A 22,040-nucleotide genomic window follows, 5' to 3' on the forward strand; every position below is an offset into this window, starting at 1 on the left:
AATTTTCTATGAACAATAAGGTTTTATATGTAAAATGGTTAAATAAAGAGCAAAATTATTGATTGTTATTATGTTATTTAATGGTGCCCTGGCCCGTTAATAAGAGCTCTTTGTCGCTTCCCACGAGCCTGGTTGTGACAAACTCACACTCATTCTTATTTTCAATAAATGTATCGAATAGTGTGTGTGTGGCAGGCTTACAATGATGGCAAAAAAACAACATTTGAGTGCGCTGACCCTGGTGCTAGAGGAGGTATGCAGCTGGAGGTTGAATGTTTGAAGGGGTACAGGACTATAAAAAGTTTGGGAACCACTACTCTAGTACAATAGTAAGCTCATTAAATACCAACCTGCTGATAAAGCAAACATGCAAAAACAAATATTAACTTCAACTAACGGGTGGCCAGAAAGAACTAACTGAAAGTCACTCCCCCACTAATCCATACATCCACCCTGTTAAACAGAAATATAGCGTCACCGTACCCATTTTGTGTGTGTGATGAGTGTACCTTTATAAAAAAAATATTATACTAGATAATCTGCGCATGTACCCTAAAAGGTCCCGAACAGTACCATTTGCGATCATTGTGTGTACCACTGAAGGTAAAATGTGTATTTGATATTTTTGCACCCCAGGTGTCAGGTGTGTGCATACTGGTAGCGATGTCAGGTGCAGGAGAGCAGGGAGTTGTGAACAGGCACACACTTTATTGAGGCAGGAGAAACCAACAGACGGACGCAATTGCGTCAAAACCTCCAGCCCCTAGGCAAAAGTGCAAAACGCTCAAAACAGTCACAAATAATTTTAACAATAAACATCTTCGTGAACAACACGGTATAAGCAAACCCTTCTGGCGCGTCAACATTTAACACGTAACAAACAATTTCACACAAAGACATGAGGGGGAACAGAGGAATAAATACATGCAGTGTGATTGGGGAATGAAAACCAGGTGTGCAGGGGAGAAGACAAAACACATGGATCAATGAGAAATGGAGCGGCGATGTCTAGAAAGCCGGTGACGTCGACTGCCGCCCGAACAAGGAGAGGAGCCGACTTCGATGGAAGTCGTGACACCAGGGAACAATGCTGTAGTCCAACCATAACTTTTTTTCTGAGAGTGTAGAATAACCAGCTATTGGTTGCAAGTATACTTTGGATTACATAATGTGCATGAGCAAAGCCGTTCAGGTTGAGTTCAGTTGAAAAACCCACTATTGGTTCATCTGTTGTATTGAAATAACAATATTAATATAGGAGTTGATTTTGAGCATCCAGTCCATTTTACTTGGCAGTATACTGTGTTTACAGTATCCTTTGGGTTTGGCTAGGGCACTAAACAGTGAGATATTGTTGTCTGTTCTATAAAAAGCCACCTGAAAGCAGCCCTGATTACCGTAATGAGCTTAAGGTCTTACAAGTGTGATTTTTTCTTTGCTTTAATGTGCCATGTGCACACTGAAGAGTTCACTGAAAGCCTCTCTAATCCTTTCAGCTTCTCGTCCTCTACAAGTACACAGGGATGTTGTTCCATAGGACAAGCTGTAAGATGTTGATGTTATGCAAAAGGGAATTAACAGAAAACATGAAAATGGATATGCGGATATTTTGTTATAACCTATCTATGATAGACAAGAAAATAGGACACTTTTGAATGGATTTGTCCCTGTTTTGTGTTGTTTGTCTTCTTTTTTGTAAGGATAAAGAACCTGCCAGTATCAACAACCCTGTCGCGGATTGGAGCCATCTGAAGATGACAGGTGCAGCTGATAGCTAAGGACCTTGGCTATTATTCTCTTTCCTTTGTGAAGGTTATTTCCCCTCTGTCTTTGTGGGAGTTTCACAGAGTTCTTGTTCACTGAGGAAATCAACTTAAATTGAGCTGCCGCAATGGGCTGTTCCCCGTCTAAAGGTAACAATTTTCCGGGTCAGGCCACGTTTAGGAGGGGAAGGACACTACTACCAGGGGGCCAAGAGAGTCAAGGGAAGTCCCAGTCTGATGATGGAGGGAGTGGAGGCTCCTCCGGAACAGGAGACACAGATGGAGAGACTTGGGAGAGGGGAAGTGGGGAGAGTAGACTGGCTGGTCAGAACTACTCTGTTCAGAAGGACGCACCTTCAACCCCACAGAAAAAAAGACCCTCCCTGACCGAGTTGGTTCCAGAGGGGGTCATCCTTGACGAAAAAGTGGGGACTCAAGAGACAGGGCCACATGTAAAAGAGGAACAAGGAGATAGGCAAGATATGGCTGACAAAAAGGGTGGACGAAAACCAAAGAAAAATGGCAAAGGAATCAAACCGACCAAAAAGAAAGAGAAGGAGAAAAAATCTCCCCTTGTGGAGCAGAAAGTAGATTTTCCGGAACCTTTAGTGAAAGCCCACCAGGCTGTGTATGCCTATTTAAACCCAAGCATCAGCAAATATGAGATTCTGCTGAGGCTCCTGGACCAGGCGACCCAAACCCAGGTGTCTGTGCAGCCAATGGTGACCTTCATGGCTATGCGCTACGAGGAAATCAACCGAGGGCTGGAGGAAATGGCAGACGAGGGTGAAAGGCTTCTGAAGGACAATGGGGAGCATCTCGCCTGGCCAAGCCCAATAAAAAACCTATCCAGTTTCACCCCCCTCAAGTCTGGATCCACCAATGCTGAGTCTTCACCAGACCTCTTGCAGCAGCTACTTCAGTATACCACTCAAAGGATGCAAAATGTGGGTCAGTCTGTGGGTGGCATTGGGGACTCTGCCTTAGAGGAGGCAGCTGAGTATTTCATCTCTGTCTCTGAGCTGCTGGAGGAGAAATTAAAAGCTAAGCGTAATGTAGAGACAAGACTGATGCAGTTGCTGACCCGCATTGAGGCTGCCTCACTCCGTACGACCGGACCAGAGGACTCTGCATTGTCCAGTGAGGACAGTGGAATTGGGGCAGAGAGTGAGTCACTAGCTGGGTCTGAAAGAATTCACAGTGAAAGCTGTGAGTACACTGTGACCAACCAAACCACTCCTTACAGCCCTATTGGCAGCAATGCTACCCTAGTCCGGCAAGGGGCACCAAGGCGAAAGTTTACCAAGAAGGTTAGTCCAAGCAACTCCCTAAAGTCCATAGACTCGGCCTGCACCAGAATGGGTAAAGAGCAGAAAGACACAGAGTCACTACTAGGATCTGCCTTTTTAAATGATGGTGAGGAGGATGACAATGATGATGAGGATGGGGAAGAAGAGGGAGAAGGTGGCAGGAAGCAATCTTACTCCTCTCCATCTGATCCTAACCAGCAACCTAGTCGCCTGGCACCCAGGCGCATAGAGAACCCTCAAAATGTGGAAATGACCCTGAAAATGAAAGATGCCATAAGTGGTCAGATTAGATTTGTTCCCTCACAATGTGACAGTGCCAAAACTAAACCAACAGACAGCCCCAAGACCAGCAGGCGCCAGTGGACAGAGGGGGAGGAGCGATCACCAAAAAGGCCCCAATCAGCAGCTCCTGTACAGAAGGCAATTAAAAAGACCCCTGTTCCCAAAGAGGGCCGTTCACAGTCTGTAGAATCCCTCCGCAGCAAAGGTGAAGATCCAACATTGCTTGAACTAGAGAGGACGCAGAGGGATCTGAGTCAGAGGCTAGAGAGGATGAGCAAAGGCAGGATGGAAGAGAATGCCAAGACAGGTCCCACTAAACAAAACCCAGGATATACTGCAAAGTCCCTGGCATCCAAACGTCTACAATCCACCCTGCGGAAGAACAACAACACTTTTCCAATTCAGGACCAGGCAGTGCTTAGTAAGCGTAGCTCCTGGGAACAGGGGGCAAGCAAGGACATGGAGGAGGAAAAAGAAAAGAAAGACAAGAAAACCACCAAGGGGCTGTTGAAAGCCACCCCACCTCCTAGCCCTCCACTGTCACCTCGTCTGTCCTCAGGGCTGTACCGGGGAAGGAATTCTGTCAAAAGGCTGATTGACACTTTCAGCCAGGGGGTGGAAGAGCCCAACCAAGAGCCCTCCAAAATGTTTGGGCCTATCAAAGTTGTTCGAAAGTGTGGGGTCCCTGTTATGCCTGGAGTAGGTGACATCGAGGCCATACTGAGCAGTGGGGTCAGCAGTAGGACAGATGACTTAGACGTACAAAGTCTGCCACCCCCTCCCCTTGAGGTCCTGATGGACAATTCCTTTGAAGATGCACAAAGCCTCACAGTAAGCGACGTAGACGATGGGGTTGTTAGTAGGGGCCGATCCCCTATTCCCAAGATGGCTATTGCATCTCAGAAGCTGCGTGCTTCCATGCAGTCTGTGCCATTGCTACCCAGCAGAGGCAACCTGCTCCAGGGCTCGAGCAGCATGCCCCATGTCTGGACTGTACAGCAGAATACCTCTGCTAGTTCCAGGGTTAGCCACAATGAGCCTCAGCTGGGGGTAAACCCAGAGACAGAGGAGGCGGCCACTCTCTACAAGCAAGCCAGAAAAGTAATCCACTTGCGGCACTCCTCAGAGTCTTCGATGGAGAAAGGTCAGGATGTGCCCAGGTGGCCCTCCCCCAATCGAGCTGCATCGGGATGTAGACAAAGCGATGACAGCCCCTTTAAGACAGTGCCTCCCACTTCAACCGTCAGTATCCAACCACCTGCCACCCTGCCTGTATCTAGAACTCGAATACTGCTTTCCACACCTTCAACCCCAACCTGCTTGCATCGAAGATTCCCCAGTCCCCCCACCTTCAGAAAGCTGTCTATGCTTCCATCCTCAACCAGCGCTCCGGTCATTCGCAAACTTCCCACCCCACCACCACTTCAGAGAAGACTCCCAAGCCCACCTGCCTCAAGACAAGTAATGACCCCAAACTCCAGCTCTTCTGGCTCCACACATTCTTTCAAGGCACCCTCACCACCAGCGTCCCCTAGGTTACAAAGATGGAGACAAGAGAACAACAGCGAGGACTCCACCGCAGGGGCTTCAGCTATCTCTCAGTTAATAAGTAACGCTCGCTCTGTTTTCTGCCCGGCCTCACCCTCACTGTTTGAGGCCCAGCCTTGTCCCTTACCCCGCCCCCCACAGACTTCACCGGTGGCCTCCACCGGTGGCCATGTTGTCCCACGTCCTTGGGGAGATCGTGGCAGGCTCCCTATGTCCGTGCGAGGGCCACAGCCTTTCATCCGACGCAGCCACTCAGACCAGAGGCCCAGTCTAAGCCTGCCACCCAGGGCAACCATCGTCTCATTCGCAGAGACTTGTGGGAGTGAGCCAGCCATCAGCACACAAGGGTGAGTGTCAATGTTTCCCTCTAGCTAAATCTCTCTCTTTCAAAATCCAATAATAAAGTAGTATGCTCCCACTAGTCATATGCTCTAATATCTTTCAATTCATAAATCGATGTGTTCACATGCAAATTTATCGAAGGAAGGGTATGTCTATGATTTAGGATATTGCAATGAGTATTTGTTTTTTCTTAAAGAAGGGAAAAGCCCCCTGTCACTCTCCTTGTAGTCAAAACTCTCTCTCTACTGTAGCACAGTATGGGATCACTAATAGGGAAACAATATGAACCAAGAATTGGCTGTCTTCATGAGGCGATTATCATCCTGTTTTAGTAAAAACTGCAAATGAAAGAACAAGGCATGTGCATCATGTACCCCTCTATTTAAAAATAGTCAGCACATATGGTCCTTTCTGCTCCATTCAACTATTCTATTGACTTGATTCATTTCACAATAGCCATAAGACTATGTGCTCTATCCTCGACTAAAACTATTATTACAAATCACAAATATTAAAATGCATGACCTCTGAAATTAAGTTTACTAATTGTGGGCCGTGTTAGACAGGTTTCTACTTTCGGGTTTTCATCAACACAACCTGTTATGGGTTACATAAAATGACAACTGCATTCATGCTGGAAATGTAGCATTCTTTTATCTCATCACTGAAGTTGAAAATACTATTGGAGAAATGATTTACTAATCTCAATGGTATTTCAAAGTGCACCCTTGTCTCTTTTTATGAAATCAATTTGTACTTTTTTGGTGGTTAATGTCACCCAGATTCAGAGATCAATATTAGAGGGAAAATGTAATGGATTCACACACTTGTCATGGTGTAAACATTTGAGCGCATATTTCATTTTGTTGAAGCCTGGTGGTTTCGTTGAGCTATTGATATAAAACCACTTGAGAGGAAATTATGCTTGATAAGATTATACATAACCATTATGGTTTGACTACCAGCATGAATGTCATTTGAAATCTATGACCAATATAGGTGATACAATTACAAGACACTTGACAACTACTCCCAAGGTTTCGGGTCACATCAGTCTTCTCCTTTTGGTAACCAAATTATAAAATCTGTATAAATAGTTGAGAAAACAACCATCTACACTGCTCCAAAGTGCAGTGTTTTGTGTTTTCAGGCTTGAAGAAGTTCGATTAGTTCATTTTACTAAAATAACTGACATACATTTGCAGGGGAGAGTGGGGTAAGTCATGCCAAGTGTTAGTTGAGCCACCAGGGCCGGCTTCAGGCATAAGCGACAGAAGCGGTCGCATAGGGCCCCCGGGCAAAAAATATATATTTTTAGGAACTTAGTCGAGGTCTCAATTTGCTGTTGAGAGTTAGAATAGTAGAATACACAAGGTGCCATTTTTAAATGTGGTTGTGCATCAGCACTTTTTATCACCGAGAGTCACTAAATTAAAATGTCAGCAAGGCAGCTAACTAAACTTTTAGTAATTATGGCCGAATACCAACTGTGCATGCCCAGGAGTGGGCAGGTCCCTTGATTTTGTTAGTCATTGACACTCATATATCATTAACACGTCTTGGCAAAATGTGTAGAATTGTAGGAAATTGAAAAATGAGTAGCTATAGTTAGTATATATACTATAGTAATTAATATAGTGTTTCTGATGATAATAGTATACTGTAGTATTTACTGTAGTGTTTTTCAGACTGATGTAATTTACTATAGTGTTTTTGTTTTTAATATCTTTGACATAGAAGTGGAGGCTTTCTCCTTGAGGAAACCCAATTGAGAAATACTAAAGAGCACATTTTCCATAAACTGTAGGTATGTAGGTAGGATTGGGTCTGGCGGGATAATTCCAAGATCCTGCTCTTTCTACAACCTGTAGGAGACACAACATATGGTCTATACTATAGGTTTCTCACTTATGGGTGGCACAAGAGGAACGGGCAGGGTATCTGGAAATTAAATACTGCAGTATTTACTATAGTAAAAAAAAATGTTGCGTTTTAGAGGACATTACTGTAGTAATTTTAACAGTGATGTTTTTATCGGATAATAGTGGAGTATTTACTATAATATTCAAGTATTACACATGATTATGTACATATTCTTTATCCCTTTACACGTGTGTATAAGGTAGTAGTTTTGGAATTGTTAGGTTAGATTACTCGTTGGTTATTACTGCATTGTCGGAACTAGAAGCACAAGCATTTCCCTACACTCGCATTAACATCTGCTAACCATGTGTATGTGACAAATAAAATTTGATTTGATTTGATGATCGAGGATAAACAAGTTAGGTCCCCAAAGTCATTATATGTTTCATGAAGCTTGTATCTAAACCAAAGTAGATTGTTTTATACACCAGTTGGAGTCTCTATAAGCTACACTATTTGGTCCTAAACTTAGCATGAAAATGTATCACTGTACTGTAGCTGTGTTTGCTAATATACTGGAGTCAAAATGTTTGCTTTGGGGTTAATGCATCAGCATGCATCCAATCCGGAAGCCAGCCGCACCAATGTGTCAGAGGAAACACCGTGCACTTGACAACCTTGGTTAGAGCACACTGCGCCCTGCCCGTCACAGTAGTTGCTGGTGCGCGATGAGACAAGGATATCCCTATCGGCCAAACCCTCCCTAACCCGGACGACGCTAGGCCAATTGTGCGTCGCCCCACAGACCTCCCGGTCGCGGCCGGTTACGACAGAGCTTGGGCCCGAACCCAGAGTCTCTGGTGGCACTTAACCACTGTGCCACCAGGGAGGCCACATTTAGTCAGTTTTATGCAAAATATGCTTCGACTCTGTTTTGCAATTTGTCATGCATATGAACTCAAGTGCATTTTTATTGTTACAGAGCAGACATCATCATGCCTTGGAGACTAAAGTTGTGTTCATTTAATCTGATGATTTAACAAGCAGGGGTCTAGTCCCCCTGGAGGTTCTTGAAAGAGCAGTCATAGAACTGAGAAGGGAAGTCCATTCGAGCACCAGCAGGGGATGGAAAAAATAGACAGAATGACACTGAAGAAGTACATTGACAAAAAATAAAACTATGGCTCAACTTACACTGTCCCTACACTGAAAAACTTTCCCTGTAAATTTGCAGCGTTAAACTGCCAGGTGAGTTAGCAGGTAAATACTGTAATTTTGCTTCACAGCAGGGATGTTGTAAAATGTTCTACAGTAAGAAACAGTGCTGTATTATTAGTTAGTTAATAGTTATTGAGACCACTGTAATCATTACAGCAACACAGATGTATTATATAATTACAGTAATTTGCTTGCAACTCTGCTGCCATGCTGAAAATGCTGAAAATGTACAGTAATTTACATTATTTACAGTATGTTACCGTAATCCTTTTATGGTACCAAAACTCGGACTGTAATGTTTTAACGGCAATTGTAATGAATAAATGAATGAAATTCATTGAGGGAAGGTGGGGTTTGTATTTTACAGTATTTACCTGTAACAGCATGGGATTGGTGCAAGAAGGTTGGCTGCTAGGTCATATATTTTCATATTACAGCATATCAAATATGTATACTGAGTGTACAAAACATTAGGAATACTTGGTAACTAAAACTAAAACTATGATCCTGTTAAATCCAATCAGTGTAGATGAAGGGGTGGAGACAGCTTAAATTAGTATCTGTAAGCCTTGAGGCAATTGAGACATGGATTGTGTATGTGTGCCATTCAGAGGTTGAATGGGCAAGTCAAAAGAGTTAAGTGCCTTTGAACAGGGTATTTTACAGTAGTAGGTGCCAGGCGCATCAGTTTGAGTGTGTCAAGAACTGCCAAGCTGCTGGGTTTTTCACACTCATCAGTTTCCTGTGTGTATCAGGAATGGTCCACCACCCAAAGGACAGCCAGTTATCTTGACACAACTGTGTGAAACTTTGGAGTCAACACGGGCCTGCATCCCTGCAGAACACTTTCGACAACTTTTTGTCCATGCCCCTTCAAATTGAAGCTTTTCTGAGGGCAGAAAGAGCTGTAACTCAATATTAGGAAGGTGTTCTTTAATATCACTTGCACTTATAGAGGCCTTGGCAAAGGTTTCCAAACTTGCAGGGAGTACAGGGCAAAATAGACCAAGGACATGAGAAATACTCAACCATTAAAGGTTGTAAGCTTGCTGCCACTCCATTCTGTCCCCTATACACATTTTATTGTTTGGGACCTACAACCACAAATCAATTGGTACAGTACTTTCACTTACAGATGCAACAAATGCAGTGTCTTACAAGGCACGCCTCAAAATATGTAGATGAGACAGAAACAACAATACCATGCACCATGTGGTAAAAAGGTTTTTGCTGCTCCAAAACATGGCAAGGTACTGTATTCTGTGGGGTGGAATTGCAGTACCATTTGAAATACATGTATGTACTGTTAAACCAACATTTAATTAGAATTTACGGTATCATTTACAAATTACACCTAAAATAACCATTGCGATTTACAACAATTTAGTACATTGCTATTAGTTGTATTGTATAATACCATAAAAAAATATATATAAATGAACAGTGTATTTAACCAAAGAAGAGGATTCATTACAACACTAATTCAAAACCTATATTGTGTTGGGTGAAAGAGAGACAAAGAGATAAATTAAAATTGGGATTGGGTAGAATCCTAGATCTACAGTCCCTTGCAAAAGTATTCATCCCTCTTGAAGTTTTTGTTGCATTACAACCTGTAATTTAAATGTATTTTTATTTGGATTTCATGTAATGGACATAAACAGAATAGTCCTAATTGGTGAAGCGAAATTTTTAAAAACAACAGAAAAGTGGTGCATGCATATGCGTATTCACCCCCTTTGCTATGAAGCCCCAAAATAAGATCTGGTGCAACCAATTAGCTTCAGAAGACACATCATTAGTTAAATAAAGTCCATCAGTGTGCAATCTAACTGTCACATGTTCTGTCACATGATCTCAGTATATATACATCTGTTCTGAGAGGCCCCAGCGTCTGCAACACCACTAAGCAAGGGGCACAACCAAGCAAGCGGCACCATGAAGACCAAGGAGCTCTCCAAAGAGGTCAGGGACAAAGTTATGGAGAAGTACAGATCAGGCTTGGGTTATATACAAATATCCAAAACTTTGAACATCCCACGGAGCACCATTAAATCCATTATTCAAAAATAGAAAGAATATGGGACCACAAAAAACCTGCCAAGAGAGGGTCGCCCACGAAAACTCACGGACCAGACAAAGAGGGCATTAATCAGAGAGGCAACAAAGAGAACAAAAATAACCCTGAATGAGCTGTAAAGGTCCACAGCAGTGATTGGAGTATCTGTCCATAGGACCACTTTAAGCCATACACTCCATAGAGCTGGGCTTTACAGAAGAGTGGCCAGAAAAAAGTAATTGCTTAAAAAGCAAAAGGCATGCGGGAGACTCCCCAAACATATGGAAGAAGGTACTCTGGTCAGATGAGACTAAAATGTAGCTTTTTGGCCATCAAGATAAATGCTATGATTGACACAAACCCAACACCTCTCATCACCCCGAGAACACTATCCCCACAGTGAAACATGGTGGTGGCAGCATCATGCTGTGAGGATGTTTTTCATTGGCAGGGACAGAGAAACTGGTCAGAATTTAAGGAATGATGAAGGGTGCTAAATACAGGGAAATTCTTGAGGGAAACCTGTTTCAGTCTTCCAGAGATTTGAGACTGGGACAGAGGTCCACCTTCCAGCAGGACAATGATCCTAAGCATACTGCTAAAGCAACACTTGAGTGGTTTATGGGGAAACATTTAAATGTCTTGGAATAGCCTAGTCAAAGCCCAGACCTCAATCCAATTGAGAATCTGTGGTACGACTTAAAGGTTGCTGTACACCAGCGGAACCCATTCAACTTGAAGGAGCTGGAGCAGTTTTGCTTTGAAGAATGGGCGGAAATTCCAGTGTTTAGATGTGCCAAGCTTATAGAGTCATATCCCAAGAGACTTGCAGCTGTAATTGCTGCAGAAGGTGGCTCTACAAACTGTTGACTTTAGGGGGTGAATAGTTATGCATGCTCAAGTTCTGTTTGTTTTTGTTTTTACATTTCTTGCTTGTTTCACAATAAAAAACATTTAGCATCTTCAAAGTGGTAGGCATGTTGTGTAAATCAAATGATGCAAAGCCCCAAAAATATATATTTTAATTCCAGGTTGTAAGGAAACAAAATAGGAAAAATGCCAAAGGGGGTGAATACTTTCGCAAGCCACTGTATGAACAGGGGAAAATCTATTCGGGGTTAGGGGATTCAGAGGCGGTGAAACACAGAACGGAACAGTTTGAGCAGGAGAGCATCCAGGAGAGAGAAGTCAGCAGCTGCTGAAAATATTCTTCCACTTCACCGCCGTTTCAAGGAGATATTTACTAAGCTTCATGTGTCTCACCCGCAACATGAGGTTGTAGATTTGAATCTACAGTAGGCATACGCTTTTACTGTAAAAAAAGGCAGTATGGTAGTGAAACTTTTACAAGAGGCTGCCAATTACAGTTAATAACAGTAGTCTTCTGGTTTTTACCCATAATGCAGTGCAATCTGCAGCATTAATTCCATAAACACATTTAATACAGTGCAGTCAAAAATGTGATTTCCTGTATTTTATGTATTTTTCCACACGGAGGTTGAATACTGTGAAATTGTGAAAAATGTCAATTGTGCCACAGTGCAGATCATCAGCGGTACAGATTGAATCAAGCTCAAAGACACTCACACTGTTACGATAAATGAGTGAAGAGGTGTGGAGTCAGGCGCAGAGAGCAAAAGATGTGTGAAAAACACGCTTTAATGTCCAGGAAAAATAACATGAACAAAAGTAGGAAAACAAATGATCAGAAATAATAACGGACAGCGCAAACCCGAAAATGCAAACAAAATACACTCAAACACAGAACAGACAAACAAGCCTGCACGAAACAGAAGCGGGCTGAACAAACTTATATAACCCCACCCTAACAACCAAACAAGAAACAGGTGATACCAATCAGACAAAACCAAAGGAACACAGAACGACGGATCGGTGATAGCTAGTAGACCGGCGACGACGACCGCCGAGCGCCACCCGAACAAGAAGGGGAGTCACCTTCGATAATATTCGTGACACACACAAAGTTCTGTAGATTCTCTGTTTTACTAGGAAACCACTAGGGCAACATTAATGCTGCAAAACTGGTTTGTTTGTATGTTGCGGAACTCAGCCAAATGACAGGTGGGTGAGAGGGGAGCTTTGCATAAAAAAATTGAAGTTCTTTAAGGAGATTACGGCACAATGATGAGACATACAAGACTGATGGTGAATTTTCAAAACCATTCATGTACCCTGACCCTTCTGTTTTGAGTTACAATGATTAACTGTTTTAAAATCATTATGTTTTCACTCTGATCTTGCTACTGTGAAGTCATAACACTAGATTTTGTGTGCCCTCTATTATCCTCATCCAGGTAGCCAACAGTAGTAATGTAGCTAGCTAATCCTTAACACATTATTCCACTATGACTAAGAGTAGCTTGTTCTGCCCGGTGCTAACTGGTTGCTGACCAACCTGTGATATTTCTCTAATCCTCAAACCACCTCTTCATTTCACTCCCATAGGCTGGAGGACGAGCCAAACAGAGACGACAAGTCATGGGACAGCAAATCGGACTTTAGATGGAATGCCCGCTCTGCTTCGCACCCGGACCTATGCATTGTGGGTCAGAGCCTTACATTGTGAATGAGGGGGCTGGTTAGTGGAAGGCCAAGTCGGATTACGAATTAGCAGGAGGATTTAATACTTTGTTTTCACTGGGAGTGCTAATTCCAAGAAAGCTTCTTTACCAGGTGGTACCACTACCCACTACTCCCTTTAATTATTCTCAGAGACATTTTCCTATCATGTTATTGTATTCTGGATTCAGCGTGCTTGTGTGTGTGTGTACGTGTTTATTTTTCATTTTATAAACTCTCTTTCTGACTTATATTTTCCATTAAACATTTTCAACTCCACGTTTCCTATTTTGGTTTGTCAAAGTATTTCTCTTGTTTTTCTATCTAGATTTTTTCCAATAAAAATGTGCATACATGAACAACTTCGATACTATGGAATTCAATCAAAACGCATACTGTACTACTTGTTATTGCTTTTTGCACAACATTCAATTTACAGTCATATATCATATCTGAATATCCAGAACAATTATGTCAGATCTCGTACTTAGCTATCATTCTCATTTTAATGGGGATTGTTATGTTTAAGTCTTAAAGAGGTCTCAATAAATTTATTAATGATTTCATGTTCTCTCCTGCTCTATCTTAGTACCATTTCATAATTTTGACACCCATCATTAATCTTTTTTTCTCAATAACATTCTCAGTCTTTTTCTCCTTGTTTAATCTCTCTGTGCTTTGTTCTTTGTAAGGACTTGCCTTTAGGGTTGTCATTGTCACTTGTGGTATGGGACTGCAGCAGTTACTGTAAAGTAGTACACTCTGTGTGGGTTTAAGTTTCAGTGCTGGCCTGTAGGTTGTTAGCAAGTGTTGCCTTCAGAGCCATATCTAGTTGACTCACTGCCCAGCATAGGTACTTAGTGTGACATGCCTGGTCCAATCCCTCAAGTCAGTAAGTCAACACAGGAAGGAGCAATGGATGGATAGTTCATTTATTTCCTAAGCTGCAATGATGGGACACACACAGTATGGATGAATGGTCAGTAGTTGACGGGATATCAATAGCACTCCCACAGCAATTCTCCATAAATCTACTGTATAATATACTAACAAAAGAAACAATAGAAATGTCTACCAAAGTCATTGTGATCATATAGTGGATTTAACCATTTATAATAATTCCTGATATACTATAATACATTAAATACATTGTTTCCATGTGTAATCTCATATTTAGAACATCAGAATAAACATCCATTTTAGTATTCAAAAGATATCAAATTAACCAGAAATGACTCAATGTCACACTCTTGTGGCGAAGAAATATAATAGAACCTAGAATGTACAACATATTTTCCTAAACTAACAAAACCACACTGCTAGCTTCTGCTCATGAGTTTATAAAACATATACAGTGGGGCAAAAAAGTATTTAGTCAGCCACCAATTGTGCAAGTTATCCCACTTAAAAAGATGAGAGAGGCCTGTAATTTTCATCATAGGTACACTTCAACTATGACAGACAAAATTAGAAATAAAATCCAGAAAATCACATTGTAGGATTGTTGGAGGAAATTATAGTTGAAATGATTAATTATGTATACATTTATTTAAGAACCATTTATTATAATACTATTATGTTATGGTATGAAATGTATGGGTTCTTGGTTAAGCTGTTACTGAAAATGTAAGTAAAACAAATTAATTGTCTATACCTTGCGGGTTTAAGGGGGAGAGATGAGATAGCTTTTCAGACAGATAAATAAGAATGTTTGGGTTGTGTTCCATTAGTGGAGAAAAGTATATCTTTTAGACAGGTTGGAATGTAGTTTTATGAGGGGAGTAGAAGATCTCCAGACCTGAATACACTATGCTATTGTGAGGATGGGAGAGAGTGTGAAACTGATGACGTCATTTTATGTTCTCTCTTTAAAATGTAATGTTCTTTGTATTTTGGGTCAGTACTCATCAAGAATAAATGCTGAACTTGTTCTTAAGACTGGTCTCTTGCTAATTCATGCAAATGATAAACTTACAACTTATCATGAAATAGATAAGAGTGTGAATTTGGTTTTGGCTGCAAAACACACAGGAATTTAGAATTCCTCTATCAAGGATTTTTTTTTGCAAATTATGTTGGAAAATAAGTAGTTGGTCACCTACAAACAAGCAAGATTTCTGGCTCTCACAGACCTGTAACTTCTTCTTTAAGAGGCTCCTCTGTCCTCCACTTGTTACCTGTATTAATGGCACCTGTTTGAACTTGAAAAGACACCTGTCCACAACCTCAAACAGTCACACTCCAAACTCCACTATGGCCAAGACCAAAGAGCTGACAAAGGACACCAGAAACAAAATTGTGGACCTGCACCAGTCTGGGAAGACTGAATCTGCAATAGGTAAGCAGCTTGGTTTGAAGAAATCAACTGTGGGAGCAATTATTAGGAAATGGAAGACATACAAGACCACTGATAATCTCCCTCGATCTGGGGCTCCACGCAAGATCTCACCCTGTGGGGTCAAAATGATCACAAGAACGGTGAGCAAAAATCCCAGAACCACACGGGGGGACCTAGTGAATGACCTGCAGAGAGCTGGGACCAAAGTAACAAAGCCTACCATCAGTAACACACTACACTACTAGGGACTCAAATCCTGCAGTGCCAGACGTGTCCCCCTGCTTAAGCCAGTACATGTCCAGGCCCGTCTGAAGTTTGCTAGAGAGCATTTGGATGATCCAGAAGAAGATTGGGAGAATGTCATATGGTCAGATGAAACCAAAATATAACTTTTTGGTAAAAACTCAACTCGTTGTGTTTGGAGGACAAAGAATGCTGAGTTGTATCCAAAGAACACCATACCTACTGTGAAGCATGGGGGTAGAAACATCATGCTTTGGGGCTGTTTTTCTGCAAAGGGACCAAGACGACTGATCCATGTAAAGGAAAGAATGAATGGGGCCATTTATCGTGACATTTTGAGTGAAAACCTTCTTCCATCAGCAAGGGCATTGAAGATTAAATGTGGCTGGGTCTTTCAGCATGACAATGATCCCAAAACACCCTGCCCGGGCAACGAAGGAGTGGCTTCTTAAGAAGCATTTCAAGGTAATGGAGTGGCCTAGCCAGTCTCCAGATCTCAACCCCATAGAAAATCTTTGGAGGGAGTTGAAAGTCCGTGTTGCCCAGCAACAGCCCCGAAACATCACTGCTCTAGAGGAGATCTGCATGGAGGAATGGGCCAAAATACCAGCAACAGTGTGTGAAAACCTTGTGAAGACTTACAGAAAACGTTTGACCTCTGTCATTGCCAACAAAGGGTATATAACAAAGTATTGAGATAAACTTTTGTTATTGACCTTATACTTATTTATTTCCACCATAATTTGCAAATAAATTCATTAAAAATAAATTCATTTTTTTCTGTCATAGTTGAAGTGTACCTATGATGAAAATTACAGGCCTCTCTCATCTTTTTAAGTGGGAGAACTTGCACAATTGGTGGCTGACTAAATACTTTTTTGCCCCACTGTACTTTACACATTTGTCATAAATTATCTGCAACGATGGGACACACACAGTATGGATGAATGATCAGTAGTCGACAGGATATAAATAGCACTCCTAAAGAAGATGCATTTTCGAGTTAGCTACCAACTTCAAAGAGGGAACTTTAGCTAGCATAATACCCACATGGAAAATTTAGATTCGGCAAATAACATATAAAGACTGGCTTATAAGCATGTAACTCTATAAAAGGAGTGGATAGAGACTGAGGCCGGCAGTTGATCCATGGGCCTGCTTGGCTTGTTACTTTTTAATAAAGTCTATTTGAATTAACAAGTTCCGGTATCTGACAAATATGATTGGGCGAATATTTCCACAAAAATACTGACTGTTAGCACTTGGTGGTCAATTCAGCTAATCACAAGAATGGGCTTTAGGTGAGGCAGATGAACCTGTAACCATATTACTTCAACACTTATTCAGGATTGGTGGGTCCCCTGCTGGATGGTTGAGCTAAAGTAGGCTAATGCGATTAGCATGACGTTGTAAGTAACAATAACATTTCCCAGGACATAGACATATCTGCTATTGGCAGAAAGCTTAAATTCTTGTTCATCTAACTGCAAAGTCCAATTTACAGTAGCTATTACAGTGAAAGAATACCATGCTATTGTTTGAAGAGGGTGCACAGTTTTGAACATCAACAGTTATTAATAAACAAATATTTACATACACTGCCAATCTTTGCTGGGTGAAGCTCCTTCTCCTTCCTTTCCCTTCTCCGACCTGTCTTTGCAAGACCCTCTTCTAGTTGCAATATATATTCATTGCACTTTGTGTACTGGGCGCAGGACTGTGCTGTGGCATATTGTGACTCAGACTGCTGCTTACTGATTGATGAGGGACAATTAGGGTGATGTCCTGGTCCACTCTTGTCTTGTATGGGGGAGGGGGCAGTGCCAGTGGCAGGGGGAACACTGGCCCTCAGGTGAGAGCCTTAGGGGGGACATCATAGAGTAGAGAACCTGCAGACAAGAGGAATTTAATTCAGAATTATAAAAAGTTACTCAAACCTTGCTAATCGTTATTAATTCTATGGGAAGATTATTCATCGAGAAAAGAAAGCAATGACAACCCTGACTTGATTATAGGTTTATTTGAGACATTGGAGATATTTAATAAGAAAATGTGCTTGCAAGGACTAGCCTGAAATGTGAGATTTTAGATTTCACCTATCATGCTGTGATGAACCTGACCAGACATACATATACTGTAAAATAACTACAAACCATGTTGTAGTACATTCTCCTGGCAATTGATACAAACTCAACCACTTACAAAGGTCCCGAACCAAAAATAAATTAAAGTGAAAAATTTACTTTTTGGGGGTGAGGGGGGGACACAATCAGGGTCTCAACTTACTGTTGAGAGTTAGAATACAAGTTTCCATTTTCGAAATGTGGTTGTGCATCAGCACTTTTTATTTTGTTATGTCAGTGACTGACACTCAATTAGCATGTCAGCTAACCATTTTTAGATTGGTAAATTAGTCTAGCAAGCTATCTAAAGTTGTAGCAATCTTGGCCGAACACCAACCGTGTAAGTAGGAAAGGTGCCCAGGGTCCATGACCTCAAGGGGGCCCCTATTGATTTTGTTAATCAGTCTCACTCAGATATCATTAACATGGCATAAGTGCATAATGTTCTATTTGGCCCATGGCAAAATGTGTAGAATTGCAGAAAGGTTGCTTTAAATAGGAATAGGAATAGGAATAGGGTCTAGTTTTCTGCCTGACTGATGTGCCCAAAGTAAGCTGCCTGATACTCAGGCCCAGAAGCCAGGATATACATATAATTGGTAGCATTGGGTAGAAAACACTTAGATGTTGTTTTTTTTTAAATGCCCGAGACTACAACAGAATTGATATGGCAGGCGAAAAGCCAAAGAAAAACCAACCAGAATGTTTTTTTTTAGGTCCCAGGCTTTTATAATGGAAACCTATTGTTCCTATGTAAATCTGTCTCCCAGATTGCAATTCCTATAGCTTCCACTAGATGTCAACAGTCTTTATTCAAGGTTTCAGGGTTGCTTTTTGAAAAACAAGCAATAATTTTGAGTTTTGGTGAGAAGAGCACCAGAACAATATCAGTTTTCGGCGCGTGAGGGAGAGCGTAATTTTCCTTTCCTATTGAACATACTACTTTCCGTATGAAATATTATAGTTGATTTACATTTTAGAGTACCTGAGGATTAAATAGAAATGTCGGTTGACTTGTTTTGACGAAGTTTAGCGGTAGCTTTTTGGACTCCTTTGCATGTTGAACAATGAATTATGGTGGTGGTAGCATCATGCTGTGGGGATTTTTTTCAGTTGCAGGGACTGAGAGACTAGTCAGGTTTGAGGGAAAGATGAACGGAGCAAAGTGTAGAGAGATCCTTGATGAAAACCTGCTCTATTCTGCTCAGGACCTTAGACTGGGTTGAAGGTTCACCTTCCAACAGGACAACGGCACTAAGCATACAGCCAAGATAACACAAGAGAGGCTTCAGGATCAGTTTCTGAATGTCCTTGAGTGGCCCAGCCAGAGCCCTGGACTTGAACACGATCTAAGATCTGTTGAGAGACAAAATAGGGGAAGCAAGAAGGCTGTAATGTAACAAAATCTGGAAAAAGTCAAGGGGTCTGAATAATTTCCGAATGCACTGTAAATACCGTAGTTAAAGAAAACAGTTGTGTATATACCATAGTAATGAATTTAGTGTTTTTGTGGATTGTAGTATACTGTAGTATTTACTGTAGTGGTTTTATGGACCATGGTATACTGTAGAATTTACTGTAGTGTTTTTTCAGACATTGTTGAAGTATTTACTATAATGTTATTTAAAAAATATATCTTTGTCATAGAAGTGGAGGCTTTCTCTTTGAGGAAACCTACTGGAGAAACACTAAAATAGCAACTTTTCCACAATCGGTAGGTAGGTGGGTCTGAGGGTCTGCTCTTTTCTGTAACCTGTAGGGAAAACAATATATGGTCTATACTTGGCAAGTTTCTCACAAATTGGGATATGGGGGAGGCGAATGGGAAGGGCATATGCTAAGTAAATACTGTACTATTTACTATAGTTAAAAAAGTTTACATTTTTGCAGACTGTAGTGTTGTTGACGACAATACTGTAGTATTTCCTATAGTATTCTACAGTACTGTATACTACAGAATTCTACAGTAAGTACTACACATTATCAAGGGATACTAGTGTATAGTAATTACTGTAGTATTCTATAACAAACTGTAGTATTTTTTCATGTGGGCTGCAACATTTTTGCTACTCCTACTGTGTAGAATTGCAGGAAATCAATGTTTCTTTCTTTCCACCATCAAGACGGGGTCACTAAAATGTTTTGCCCACAAGGTGCTATGGTACAACCAGATCTCACGTAGGGCTCCCAAAAGGCTAGGGCCGGCCCTGCCTACGACAATCAAAAGTACTCTATACTGTACGTCAACATATCAGCACTGAGTGTCAGCACTGAGTGCTCTAATATGGCATTCTAACTCATGTCTTTTTTCAGGACTCACTATATCTGGTGTCATGAATGTCCTGTGAGGATCCAGATGGGTCGGATCAGCTTGACTTCAGCCAGACTCCCTCTCACCCACAGAGTGAGAACTTTCAGCCATCTTCCTTTCAGCTCCCTCTCCAAATTCACACAGGTATGTGTCTTTGTTCACAGATATTTTTCCGCCAGAACTAACACATTCTAAAGCGAATAATGGAACAATTATTTATTGGTTATTTTACCAGGTAAGTTGACTGAGAACACATTCTCAATTGCAGCAACGACCTGAGGAATAGTGACAGGGGAGAGGAGGGGGATGAATGAGGCAATTGTAAACTGGGGATTATTAGGTGACCGTGATGGTTTGAGGGCCAGATTGAGAATTTAGCCAGGACACCGGGGTTAACACCGCTACTCTTACGATAAGTGCCATGGGATCTTTAATGACCTCAGAGAGTCAGGACACCCGTTTAATGTCCCATCCGAAAGACGGCACCCTACACAGGGCAGTGTCCCCAAAACCTGCCCTGGGGCATTGGGAAATATATACAGTGGGGAGAAGTATTTGATACACTGCCGATTTTGCATGTTTTCCTGGAGGTCTGTAATTTTTATCACAGTTACACTTCAACGGTGAGAGACGGAATCTAAAACAAAAATCCAGAAAATCACATTGTATGATTTTTAAGTAATTCATTTGCATTTTATTGCATGACATAAGTATTTGATACATCAGAAAAGCCGAACTTAATGTTTGGTACAGAAACCTTTGTTTGCAATTACATACATCATACGTTTCCTGTAGTACTTGACCAGGTTTGCATAAACTGCAGCAGGGATTTTGGCCCACTCCTCCATACAGACCTTCTCCAGATCCTTCAGGTTTCGGGGCTGTCGCTGGGCAATACGGACATTCAGCTACCTCCAAATATTTTCTATTGGGTTCAGGTCTGGAGACTGGCTAGGCCACTCCAGGACCTTGAGATGCATCTTACGGAGCCACTCCTTAGTTGCCTTGGCTGTGTGTTTCGGGTAATTTTCATGCTGGAAGACCCAGCCACGACCAATCTTCAATGCTCTTACTGAGGGAAGGAGGTTGTTGGCCAAGATCTCGCGATACATGGCTCCATCCATCCTCCCCTCAATACGGTGCAGTCGTCCTGTCCCCTTTGCAGAAAAGCATCCCCAAAGAATGATGTTTCCACCTCCATGCTTCACGGTTGGGATGGTGTTCTTGGGGTTGTACTCATCCTTCTTCTTCCTCCAATCAAGGTGAGTGGAGTTTAGACCAAAAAGCACTATTTTTTGTCTCATCAGACCACATGACCTTCTCCCATTCCTCCTTTGGATCATCCAGATGGTCATTGGCAAACATCAGACGGGCCTGGACATGTGCTTGCTTGAGCAGGGGGACCTTGCGTGCGCTGCAGGATTTTAATCTATGACAGCGTAGTGTGTTACTAATGGTTTTCTTTTAGACTGTGGCCCCAGCTCTCTTCAGGTCATTGACCAAGTCCTGCCGTGTAGGTCTGGGCTGATCCCTCACCTTCCTCATGATCATTGATGCCCCACGAGGTGAGGTGTTGCATGGATACCCAGACCGAGGGTGATCGACCGTCATCTTGAACTTCTTCCATTTTCTAATAATTGCACGAACAGTTGTTGCCTTCTCACCAAGCTGCTTGCTTATTGTCCTGTAGCCCATTCCAGCCTTGTGCAGGTCTATAATTTTATCCCTGATGTCCTTACACAGCTCTCTGGTCTTGGCCATTGTGGAGAGGTTGGAGTCTGTTTGATTGAGTGTGTGGACATGTGTCTTTTATACAGGTAACGAGTTCAAACAGGTGCAGTTAATACAGGTAATGAGTGGAGAACAGGAGGGCTTCTTAAAGAAAACTAACAGGTCTGTGAGAGCCGGAATACTTACTGGTTGGTATGTGATCAAATACTTATGTCATGCAATAAAATGCAAATTAATTACTTAAAAATCATACAATGTCATTTTCTGGATTTTTGTTTTAGAGTCCGTCTCTCACAGTTGAAGTGTACCTATGATAAAAATTACAGACC

General features: G+C 41.8%; 1 protein-coding gene across 1 annotated transcript; it reads left to right on the forward strand.

Moving 5' to 3' along the window:
• The first annotated feature begins 1,543 nt into the window (after positions 1-1,543).
• LOC109878121 (photoreceptor cilium actin regulator) lies at positions 1,544-13,277 on the forward strand. The gene is made up of 2 exons (XM_020470334.2): positions 1,544-5,250; positions 12,852-13,277. Exons 1-2 carry the CDS (start codon positions 1,892-1,894, stop codon positions 12,970-12,972), a joined length of 3,480 nt encoding a protein of 1,159 aa, XP_020325923.2. The 5' UTR covers positions 1,544-1,891; the 3' UTR covers positions 12,973-13,277.
• Positions 13,278-22,040: the final 8,763 nt, after the last annotated feature.

Source organism: Oncorhynchus kisutch, linkage group LG14 (assembly GCF_002021735.2).
Source record: "Oncorhynchus kisutch isolate 150728-3 linkage group LG14, Okis_V2, whole genome shotgun sequence".
In the NCBI taxonomy this organism is placed as follows: domain Eukaryota; kingdom Metazoa; phylum Chordata; class Actinopteri; order Salmoniformes; family Salmonidae; genus Oncorhynchus; species Oncorhynchus kisutch.

Coding starts and splice junctions, on each gene's coding strand:
- LOC109878121 (XM_020470334.2), top strand. CDS start 1,892: ATGGGCTGTTCCCCGTCTAAAGGTAACAATTTTCCGGGTCAGGCCACG. Junction 5,251..12,851: donor CCAGCCATCAGCACACAAGG/GTGAGTGTCAAT, acceptor TCACTCCCATAG/GCTGGAGGACGAGCCAAACA.